The sequence below is a fragment of the Anabrus simplex genome, chromosome 5 (genome assembly GCF_040414725.1).
Source record: "Anabrus simplex isolate iqAnaSimp1 chromosome 5, ASM4041472v1, whole genome shotgun sequence".
In the NCBI taxonomy this organism is placed as follows: Eukaryota; Metazoa; Arthropoda; class Insecta; order Orthoptera; family Tettigoniidae; genus Anabrus; species Anabrus simplex.
This window is the reverse complement of record NC_090269.1, coordinates 401,457,913-401,470,079: the sequence shown is the minus strand read 5'-3', so window position 1 is coordinate 401,470,079 and position 12,167 is coordinate 401,457,913. Positions and strand designations below refer to the sequence as shown.

At 40.6% G+C, this 12,167-nt stretch overlaps 1 protein-coding gene across 1 annotated transcript in view; it reads right to left on the bottom strand.

Annotated features, from left to right (window-relative positions):
* LOC136875005 (U11/U12 small nuclear ribonucleoprotein 48 kDa protein) overlaps positions 1 to 12,167 on the bottom strand; it is a 152,824-nt gene that overhangs the window by 16,425 nt on the left and 124,232 nt on the right. Inside the window, exon 5 of the mRNA XM_067148719.2 lies at positions 5,744 to 5,873. Within this exon, the coding sequence (XP_067004820.2) occupies positions 5,744 to 5,873 (130 nt within the window). The remainder of the gene's footprint in view (positions 1 to 5,743; positions 5,874 to 12,167) is intronic.

Genomic DNA, 12,167 nt, shown 5'->3' with positions numbered 1-12,167 from the left:
ACAACATGCGATGGCAGGTAAGTATGTAGTTGTGCAAACTCCCCTTCTTCGAAGCATTTCACACACAAAGTTTATTCACTGCCTTGAGATGTTTTCCAGCGACAAGTATGTGGATACGTTACTTATCTATGGTGAAGCTAGACAGAATGCACACCAGGCACAACGCCTGTACCAAGAACACTATCCAAATAGACTACAACCGACGGGCATGACATTTCGGATTGTGGAAAGACGCCTGCAGGATACTGCATCCCTGGGAAGGACACGGCCTGTTTGAGATCATCCCGTGACATCTCCTGACAACGAAGAGGTCGTGTTTGACGCTATCCAGTGCAACCCGCCTACTAGCACACGGCCACTGCACAGGAGACAAACATCAGCCGAGCGTCTGTTATGCATATATTGCATACCCACCGGTTTTACCCATACCCCCGCACTTACACTAGGAGCTCCATGGTCATGACTTCAATGCCCAGGTGGCGTTCTGTCAATGGATCCTACAGCATGTGGACACTGATCCTGCTTTTCCAGTGACTCTTATTTACGGACGAAGCACGATTTCACAACAATGGAACCGTTAATCGCCATAATATGCATTACTGGAGTGTGGATAATCCCCACTGGGTGCAACAGACAGCTTTTCACGTACAGTGGGGCGTGAATGTATGGTGTGGAATCATGGGTTATTACCTCATCGGTCTGCATTTCTATGAGGGGCATCTGACCAGCCAACACTATCTGCGGTTTCTCCAAGATGAACTACCACCATTTTTGGAACATGTGCCACTCCTTGACCGCTGCAGGATGTAGTTTCAACATCACGGAGCTCCACCGCAAGTGGTGGTGTTCGTCCGGAACCATCTCCATGTGATGTATCCTGACAAATGGATAGAAAGGGGAGGACCTGTCCCCTGGCCCGCCAGATCGCCTGATCTTATGCCCCTGGATTTTTTCTGTGGGGCCTTGTAAAACAACTGATATATACACAGGAGCCAGCCACTCCTTGTCACCTTAGACAGCTCATCACCGAGGCATGCCGATCCGTTTCGCCAGAGATGTTGCAATGGGCCAGACGGTCCTTACAACATTGCGTACACGTGTTACGTTAAACAATGAGGATAACTGAAATTCTGTCACATGTTTCCTAGCCTCTATCAACCCAGCTCCATACCAACGGCCCTTTTCAGGGAGAAATAAACAAATCAGTCTGTGAAAAATACCGGTATTAAGTATACAACTTTGCCACATCCCACGCAACTGGCTTAAAAATAAAATAGTTGCATGGGACTTGAACCTTCTAACCCTCAAGCACTGTCAACTATCACACATCCTACTGCGCGCCAGCCATGTGAGCTACAGCAACACTTGACCTACAGCACCCACTTCCCAGCCTATACTGGCCACAGATCATCATCTCCACATCCTCGTCCAACCCTGCACTATACCCAATGCAACGATACATACAGTCTTTTACAGAATCAAATAAACAAACCAGTCCTTGGAAGCTATCAAGTATACAACCTTACCACATCCCAGGCAACTGGCTGTTAAAAAAAAATACTTATGTGGAATTCGAACCTCCTACCTGTCCACTATTACATATCTCCCTGCCCATTTGCCATGTGAGCTACTTCCAGTTGTGGTGTATATTCCTTTTAGGGACATATAAATAAATTCTTCTGTCTCTTGGAACCTCATCATTGCAATCTCCAGTGGACAGGGGAGGTAGAAAACATCTATGGTATCTCATCTGTCTTAAGAGGTGAGTAAACAGTACCCCAGAGGCTCTCAACTTGGGAGCGTGGGTTGGCAACCATGATCCCCTAGCCAAGTCTGGCATTGCTTCAACATAGTTGTGCCAGCTCCTCTTTTTCTTCAATACTACCTAACCTCTCTTGGTGAACTCTTGTCTATTTCCGACCCTGATGATATTAGGTTTGCGAGTTGTAGGAAGTCTTTGATTTTCACGTCCTTTGTGGCCCTTTCTTTCCTTGAAGGGTAGGACCTTTGGACCTCTTTGCCTTTTAAGAAGTGTTAAGAAAAGGGGTTTTCCAGTGGAACTTACTTCCTCTTAAAACAATAACCACTATCTACAAACGTCACGATGTTTATATGATAGGAAAAACTTAAAACGGTCCACCATTTCAATACAAAAAGTTATATTTTATTTATAACATGTATTTGTACTTGGAACTAGTTTCGACGCTGTGTTTGCGTCATCATCAGGATGTAAGAGTGCAGTTCTCTTTACTTAGTTCCATTGAGATGCCTCCCTTCTTCTTCAGCCCTTGCTGTAGGATTTATGTAGATTATTGTGAAGGAACCAATGGTACTGTATAGGATTTGACTGACACCAGAATCTATAATCAGTTTGAGACAAGGCTGTGAACTGAAGTTGGCAACTGGCGTCAAATCGAAATGTCTGCAAACTGTAGCTGAGGCCAGACGATTATTATTATTATTATTATTATTAATAACACGCGTTGCATTTTTTTAAATTATTTTTTTTTAGAATTTTGCTTTATTTTAAATCATCTTATTATCATATTTTGGGATTTTATTTAAAGATGCATACATTTTTATCATTCAATTATCACCGAAGACGGCATAATATAAAAGAAAAATTCATATTACATACCTGCCAACTTTCGAAAAGAGAAATCCGGAAGATTCTTAAACAGAATTTTTTTTTAACACCACGCGCATGCGAAAGTCTTGAGAGTTAATGAAAAAGGACAGCAAAGGGGGGGGGGATTATAAACAATACTAATACAAGTCAAATACAGTAGAACCTTGATGCAACGTTCCCGGAACTGTTGTTTTCCCGTATCCATCGTTGAATTTATTAGGTCCAGAAAATGTTCCATATAAACCAATGTTAAATTTCCCCGCATGTATCGTTTCTTGAACTATCGTTTTTATCGCATTGATTGTCGAAAAATTATTTGTCCTCGGTCACAATTTTCCTGCATTGATCGATCGTGCGTAAGAAAAATATACGCAAAATTATTTGAATTTAGAAGGACTGCTCAATACTCTTAGCACATAATAGCGGCAACCTGTTACGCGAGAATGTACGAGTGATTCTGAGTTGCTAGTCCTGAACAAGGATCTTGGTAGGCTGGAGTGCTGTGCACAGGTTATTCATGTGCAACCTCACAACGAGCCTCCTGGTGTAAACGCTTCTCCTCAGCCCATTAACCGACCCCTAGAAGTATTTTTATTTACAAGAATTAAAACGTAGACAGCGTAGAAGTCAAATTTGCCACCATTTTCTGTGTTGGCATAGGCTGGCTAGGGCTGCCAACTTCGCTGAAAAAAGATAAAATCGCACAGTGCACCAGATACGTTTTAATTACTCGCAGGGTGATGAATCGCATCGTACCTTGTGGAGTGTGTGGGATGCTAGAGGCCTGTTGACCGCTTTGTTGCCCTCTGCCCAATAGTCTTGAAAAGCCAGACGTAACCAAGCCAGACCAATAATCTCTTCTCATAGCCTAGTCTTGTAACTAGTTCCTAAGTTGGGAGCTTCACACAAGCCGCTGTTACATCATTCGAGACGCGCCGCGTTGAATTTCTAACCTCTGTGACATCGTCTGAGCTGAGCTGCGGGAGCCACGCCATGTTGGGTATTGATTGGTGGAAATACTTTCCTATTTCTAATTGTGTAATTCGTCAATACGGAAATGAAGATTATAGATTACGATTATAGATTACGGGTATCTAACCTATCGTTCGCAAAGGGTCTACGGAATCTTTTCCTAAATATGGGTTACCATCGTAATATCCACGTATATCTTTAATTTGCAATAAGAGAACTGAACTTAAAAGGTTTCTAATTATTACAAAACGTGTAAAGAAAAGTGAAACGAAACGGCGTAAAAGTCACGCTTTTTAATTTCACCCCGTAGGCCTATGTCATGGTTGCAATATTTTGATACCGTTATGTATCGTATGAGCTATATGGTCAACACGTGGATGCGTGGTAGAGTGTCGGCCTCCGGATCCCAAGATAGCGGGTTCAAACCCGGCAGAGGTAGTCAGATTTTTGAAGGGCGGAAAAAAGTCCATTCGACACTCCATGTCGTACGATGTCGGCAAGTAAAAGATCTCTGGTGATACATTTGGTATTTACCCGACAAAATTAATTAAATCCCAGCCATAGACGCCAAGAGAGAGATCCGGTTTACTCTGTCTGCCATCTAGCAGACCTAGAGTAAAACGGAACATCGAAATTGACGAGCAGACAGCTAGATGGCGTCAAATCGAAATGTCTGCAAACTGTAGCTGAGGCCATACGATTATTATTATTATTATTATTATTATTATTAATAACACGCGTTGGCCTTTGGTTCAAGGGGTCTCGATTGGGCCGAGGTTTTCAACTTTCCTTGGTTAATTCCAACGGTTTGGGGGCTGTCTGTTTGCCGAATTAAACACTAGAATTCATCTGAGGAAGAACCTCATTTTCATATATGCGTAGATTGCCTATCACGCGACAACTCGAAAGACCTGCAGCCGGCTCCAGAGGCCACGGGCCATTGTTGTTTTAGTAATAATAATCATCATAATATATTTACATAATGAAAAATGTCCCAATACAGTACCCGTATTTTATTATTTTGCTTTCCCCCTATTTTTTATGTTGCCCGCATTTATAGTTTTCCCGCATTAGTCGTCATTTTCCCCCTGCCTCCCGAAAAATGATGCCTTGAGGTTTTACTGTATATGTTATGGTCAACCTTGAAATTAAATACACGAAGTTACATCTTGATGAGTGCTCATCTGTTTTCACTTAACACCGGAAACATTTTCCGTGATCGTATAAAACAAGGAAATTAAGCAGAATATGCCTCACAAAAAGACTGATAATAGTTTTTTAGTAACTCATTACGAACATAACCAATAAAAATACTAGATTGCTTAGAAATTCCTCACACAATTTCACAAGTTTCAGAACTACCGCCAATGTTACTCACACCCACACACAGACAAAGCCTTTCACAGCTGCTACGAAGCACGACACAGTTACTAAAGTTGTTATATATATTCACACCCTGCTACTTTTCACAGATTTTTCTTCAAAATCGCAGCCTGCTACTTGTTTGGGAACATCTTATTGAATGAAGTAGCAGTTGAGGTTGAATCAGGTGACGAAAGCACGGTAATAATCGATAATGTGATTATTGATACATTTACCGGTCGAATTTCAAACACTGCATCTCGTATTACCAGCTACTATTGAAAGTCAAACAAATCCGATTTGACCGCAGAAAGTGAAACCAAGCAGGGATATTCAAAATCCTTACAATAACGTTGTTCATCCGTACAACCGTAAAACACACTCAAAATCCCAACTTAAAAGATACAGATTTGGGCTGTTGTGCTGTATCCTGGGTTCGTAAGTGGCTGCGTTTTACCAGCATTCCAGTATGCTTTGTCAAGACCGATTGATAGCAGAGATGAAGGCAGGAATATTTATACTCGGTGGTCGGACAGCGCATTGAAAGTCTAGGGTAGTGCAGGGTTCTTCTTGTCCTTTTAGTGCTAGTTTTCAGATGTTATATAGCCATGACAGTGAAACTCAAAGAAGGAAGATGTTCTGAAGGACATAAATATGTGAATACAGCACATCATAAGGCAATCAAAGTAGAATTCATATATCATCAAAAATTTTGCAAAATTCTGTACAGTATTATGAAGTCTTAAAATAGCTTATGTGACAACTGACAAATTTACTCACCTCGGTATGACTTTTACGACTTGTGTGGACATTATTACGGTACTTCATTCTGCGTCGTTTAGCATTTCTCTCTTCAATTAAAATCTCCAATTTGGTTTTCGGTCGAGGCTTATCTTCCTTCTTCAGATCACTGAAATAAAATTTATTTCTTATAATAATACAATAAAATGTATCAGCAGGAAGAAGAGAGGAGAAAATGAATTTGAACCGAAGTGAAATGAAGTGGTTTGTGGCAGGGCTTACAGTAGTCACAGCCACTTCATGAACCATGGGTAATGGCTAAGTGGCCTATAGATTGGTCCTGACAGTCGGGATTACCAGTAGCTATGGAATAGGGGTGAGCATCTCGGACATATTCCGAGTCATGTCCTCCTTGTACTCAGGTGGCTAGGATTATACCATCCACAGTGATGCCTAAACCATTAGAAGAGATTCTTACTTGGGATATGCAAGTAGGGTAGTATCCTACTTCAGAGAAATTTACCAACTTCAAAATATTTCAAACGTATAAGTGCGACAGAGCCACACTTTCATTTGACAGGTCAGGGACTCCTTGGAAATAGCAAACGAAAAGGAATACGTTGTGATGCTTCAATATTAATGGGGCTTATGAAAGAAGGAAAACTGAACTACCTGAGCCAGTAAAGATGGTGAATCTGGTTGTGTTGGAAATTGATGTATGGGTATGAGAACTAATGAGGAAGAGATAGGAAATTATAATAAGGTGCTCTTAACAGGTGTTAAAAGAATAAGGACAGAATGTGGGACAGGCCTATTCATCCGATACGCCATAGCATGCAAGTTTCTGTTATGCACATAAATAAGCAAATGATATGGATAAATTTAGCAGTTGGAGATATTAGAATGAGAACTGTCTCAGAGTATTCAGCATGTGAGGTAGTAGAAAGGATGAAGTAGACAAGTTTCATGAAACATTGAGGGTTATTGTAGTCAAGGCCAACAGCAGGATAGGATAACGCTGATGGGCAATTTCAATGCGAGAATTGGAAATAGAACAGAATGATATGAGAAGGTCATGAGTACATGTGGGGAAGATGTGGAAGCAAATAGGAATGTGAAGCATTTACTACACTTCTGTACCAGAATGGGATTAACAGTTATGAATTCATTTAAGCATAAGATAATTCACTGCTACATACGGGAGGATAGAAGCACAATATCCATAATTTACTATATCATAACCAAATTTATATCCAGATAATGCGCGGGTAATATGGGAATTTGTTTATAATACTGACTACTATCTGATCTGTAGTGAACTATCGCTAGACATAAGGTACAAAAAGTTAAGTCTGTCTGTTGATGAATAAGGGTAGAAAATCTCCAGGACAAGAAAATTAGACAAAAGTACATGGATATGATTAGCAAAAAAGTTCTAAAGATTAGATTGTCTGTAGGTTCAGGGTATAGAAAGAGAATAGGTGTATATAGGGATTCTGTAGTAGAAACAGCAAGAGAATGCCTACTGTCAGAGCAGAAAGTATGTGCGGTCGAGTTTAAACACTAAGAAAATTTGAACCAATCCACCAATCTGAAATATAATCACACCATCGTAAAGCTTGTTATATTCTGTGTTCTTTGGTGGTATTTGCATATTCTTATTATATTTCTTGTGAAAGTTATATTAGGTGGAATGCAAAAAGTACCTATTTTCTTGCCCATTTTTTTGTAAACAACAAATTGTAGTGCCATTGCGTGAAAACTCACTGTCCGATTTTCATGAAATTTACGTGGATTATGGAATGGACTATAATAAATATATTTTTGAAGTTTAATTACTTTACACACTTTGGCAAAAAAAGTTGTTATTGTTTTTGTAAAAGGCTGTCCGTTTGATAATGGGTGGTCTTCCGAAACTGAGATGGAGTTCATCAGAAAGGTCTTAAGTTTTTTGTTTCAAATCGTTGTATACCAAAAAGGTACAATGATTTCTGTATTTTATACCGATTTTTATTTGAAACCTCCGAACGATATGCACTCAGGCGTGTCAAGCAGCTTGAGCAAAGGGTTGTCCAGTAAGCGGACCAACCCTGTTGCGTGAGCTCCCATTCGCGATAAGATGACAAGGAGGTGAATCATGGCATTTCCAGACGTATTTGTGGTGTAGTTATTTGCATTCATCTGGGCTTTCAGTACCACTGGCTGTACTGCTCAGTTAAGACGGAGTTAAAAATGCCTCCGAGGTTATGAAACTCCCACCAAAGTCAGCTATTGTGATTGATCAGGCACCTTACCGTACGATGCTTGACCGGAAACAAAAAACCGAAGAATGGTTTGGCTGAAGACTAATGTTATTTCCTGGATAGAGAAAAGGACATTTCTCTGCATCCCGATGCGTCTATTTTCAACATATTAACAAAAGCCACCCTGATTGATCACGCTGAGCCTTATTTTGGAATTCCACAAAAGAGACTTGACCAAATTACGATAGAATTGCACTAAGATGTTGAATTGGTGTGGTTGCCTGTTGCGCATTGCGAGTTAAATGTCATAGAACTCATTTGGACTAACGTGAAAAATAAAATAGCAAGTGTTAATATGGCAAATGCACAAGAAAAAGGGAACCATGAAAATGTAAATCAGAGATCTTTGTGAGGAAACTTTACATTCCATGACACCTGAACTTTGGAAAAAGTGTGTAATGCATGTACAGAAAATTGAGAATTATTATTGGGATAAAGATCATCTCTCAGAAAATACATTAATGACACAGCCTCTATTATTGATCTTGAGGACTCTGATTCCGAAAGTGACGAGCATAATTTCCACTTCAGTGATGATATATCAGATGTAGATGAATAAATGAATTATGCAAACAGATGCTCACATTGTAAATAGTATCCATTATACAATACTATATATACCTTGTACATAATATTCTAAATCTACAAAATATGAACAAATTAAAATCTAAAAATAAAACCATTTTTACAGCTGCCGTTGGAGGTCCAAAGCCCTCGTGGGAAAAGCTGATGGGAAATGTAAAAACTGCTAATATGCGACAGGTCAATTAGAAACATTTGCTAATGTAACACGTGAGTGCCAGAATATAAATGAACACGTTCAGGCTTGCGCTAACCGCCTTATCTGTTAGGTGTACTACCCCTGGCGAAAGCAAGCTGATTTCATGCTGGAGCGCCTATAGCTCACTTTCAAATAAAAATCTGTATAAAATACAGAAATCATTGCACTTTTTCAATACACAATGATTTGAAACAAAAAACTTCAGACCTTTCTGATGAACTCAATCTCGATTTTGGAAGACCACCCAGTATCAAACGGATAGCCTTTTACAAAAACAATAACTTTTCTGCCAAAATGTGTAAAGTAATTAAACTTCAGAAATATATTTATAATAGCGCATTCCATAATCCAACTAAATTTCACGAAAATCGGATAGTGTGTTTTCACGTAATGCTACTACAAAGTTGTTATTTACAAAGAATGGGTATGAAAATAGGTACTTTTTGCATTCCACCTCATATAACTTTCACAAGAAACACAACAAAAATATGAAAATACCACCAAAGAACACAGAATAAAACAAGATTTACGATGGTGTGATTATATTTTAGATTGGTGGACTGGTTCAAATTTTATTAGCGTTTAAACTCGACCGCACATACTTTCTGCGCCGATGGTAAGAACAACTGAGCATAAAGATGGGAGAAAGCAAACACCTTGGTAGAATGAAGAAGTCAGGGCAGCTTGGAAGTATAAAAATAAGGTATATAAAAAACAGCTACAAACAAGAACCATTGTGGATAGAAATGTTATGTAGATGAAAGCAACGGAGTCCATCCGTCTGTCCGCACATGAACAGAAAATTTTCCAGTAACTACTGAAGTATTTCATTGATCAGTATACCAGTATACCAGGCAAGGTATTTACAGGCATTATGAAAAAGAGGATGTAATCAATGGTGGAGAGTAAACTGAATAAAAACCAATGTGATTTCAGACCACATTCTGTGTTAAGTAATCAAAAATTGTTTCATAGAAGTAGAAATGAAATGGCATATGGTTTTTAGTGCTTGGAATGTCCGAGGACATGTTTGGCTCGCTAGGTGCAGGTCTTTTGATTTGATGCCCGTAGGCGACCTGTGCATCATAGTGAGGATGAAATGATGATGAAGAAGACACATACACCCATCCCCCGTGCCAGCGGAATTAACCAATGATGGTTACAATTCCAGACCTGCCGGGAATCGAACCCGGGGCCCCTGTGACCAATGACCAGCACGCTAACAATTTAGCCATGGAGCCAGACATAGATCTAAAGAAGGCATTTGACAGAGTACAAGGGAACAGATGTTAGCTGTACTGAGAATATAATTAGGGGTACGTTATTACAAGCAATCAAAGGCATCTATGATGACAATTTTTTTTTTTGCTAGGGGCTTTATGTCGCACCGACACATATAGGTCTTATGGCGACGATGGGATAGGAGTTAGGAGTTGGAAGGAAGCGGCCGTGGCCTTAATTAAGGTACAGTCCCAGCATTTGCCTGGTGTGAAAATGGGAAACCATGGAAAACCATCTTCAGGGCTGCCGACAGTGGGATGTGAACCTAGTGTCTCCCGGATGCGAGCTCACAGCCGCGCGCCTCAACGCGCATGGCCAACTCGCCCGGTATGATGACAATTAAGTTGTAGAGAGGATTGATGGGACAAGGCCTTTCACCTTTGCTGTTTGAGTATATATATATGGATCATTTACTGAAAGCGAGGGATTCAGTTGGATGGAAATGTAGCAAGTATTCTGGCCTACGTTGACAACTTGGTCTTAATAACAGACTGCATTCAAAGTATGCAATCTAATATTTTTGTGCTTGAAACGAGGTGCAGTGACTCTGATAAGAAAATGAACATTTCCAATACTAAAGTGATCTATCTCAGTCAGGAAAAAAACCTAAGAGGACTGAATGCCAAATAAGGAAAATGAAACTGGAAAGGGTGGATTGTTTCAAGTCCTTAGGATGGTAACATCATCATGATCTTCTTCTTCTTCATCTTTGCAATGGGCCTACTTTGGACCACGCTTGTTTCAACTGTTGGGCTATGATCTTTGCCCAGTATTGTCGCATCTTCTGCTGGTGTAACTCGTTTCTCTCTTTCCAGGGGGTACCTTTCCTTCAGGGTTTTTCCTGAAATCCACAGACTTCCTTCAGGGTGTGTCTCGCAGACTGTCTGTTTTGGAGATCTGTTATTCCCAGTTCTTTAATATCGTCCTCGGTTTCTGTCAATCAAGTAATACGAACCTTCTTGTTTTGCCAGAAGGTGAACAGACGGTTGGTCAGTCGTTTGGAGGCAATCTTGCAACATGGCCATAGAAAGTTACCCTTCTTTTCCTTGCACAGTCAGAGAGCCTCTTAATATGTTCGTAGAGCTCAGAGTTATGTCGCCATCAGAATTCCCTATCTTCCTCAGTCCTCTTGACGTTTCCCTGCTCTAGTAACATCTCTCTGTTAGCTTCTTTGATGTTGGTGAAGAATTTTGTTTTCTCCAGCGACACTTTAAGACCCACTATGGCAGCCTGTTTCCTAAGGCAATTTACCTGCATTGTTGCCATTTCAAGAGAATCAGCAATCAGTGACATGTCATCTGCATGCAAAGACCAGGCAATCTACAACCAGTCCATCGTTCTTACGGCTCAAGTAGACACCACTCTGAACACCCAAGTTGATCAGTTCCTTGCGCCATTCTCTCACAACCTTTTCAAGGGCACAGTTGGAAAAAATGGATAGAGTCCATCCCCTTGTCTCACTCCAGTTTTTATCTTGAAGCTTTCTGAGATTTCGCCTCTAAATTTAATCTTGGAATAGGTGTAGTTCAAGGTTTCTAGGATGAGTCTGCGGGTTTTGTTGTCTAGCCCTAGTTCCTGGAGTACTTTGTTAAGCATTTCTCTGTCAACAGAATTGTAGGCCTTCCTAAAATCAACAAAGGTGACGACCACCTTGCGGTTTCTTGTCTTAGAGTATGCAAGTACAGTTTTAAGGTTGAGGATCTGTTCAGCACAGGATCTTTTTTTTTTTTTGCTTTACGTCGCACCGACACAGATAGGTCTTATGGCGACGATGGGACAGGAAAGGGCTAGGAGTGGGAAGGAAGCGGCCGTGGCCTTAATTAAGGTACAGCCCCAGCATTTGCCTGGTGTGAAAATGGGAAACCACGGAAAACCATTTTCAGGGCTGCCGACAGTGGGATTCGAACCTACTATCTCCCGAATACTGGATACTGGCCGCACTTAAGCGACTGCAGCTATCGAGCTCGGTCAGCACAGGATCAGGTTTTCCTGAAGCCTCCCTGATATTCTCCCAGACTATCCAGCTGATTTTCTGCCCTTGTTAGTAATGCCCTGGAGAGAATCTAGTATGTTACCAGGACGAGAGAAATTCCACAGT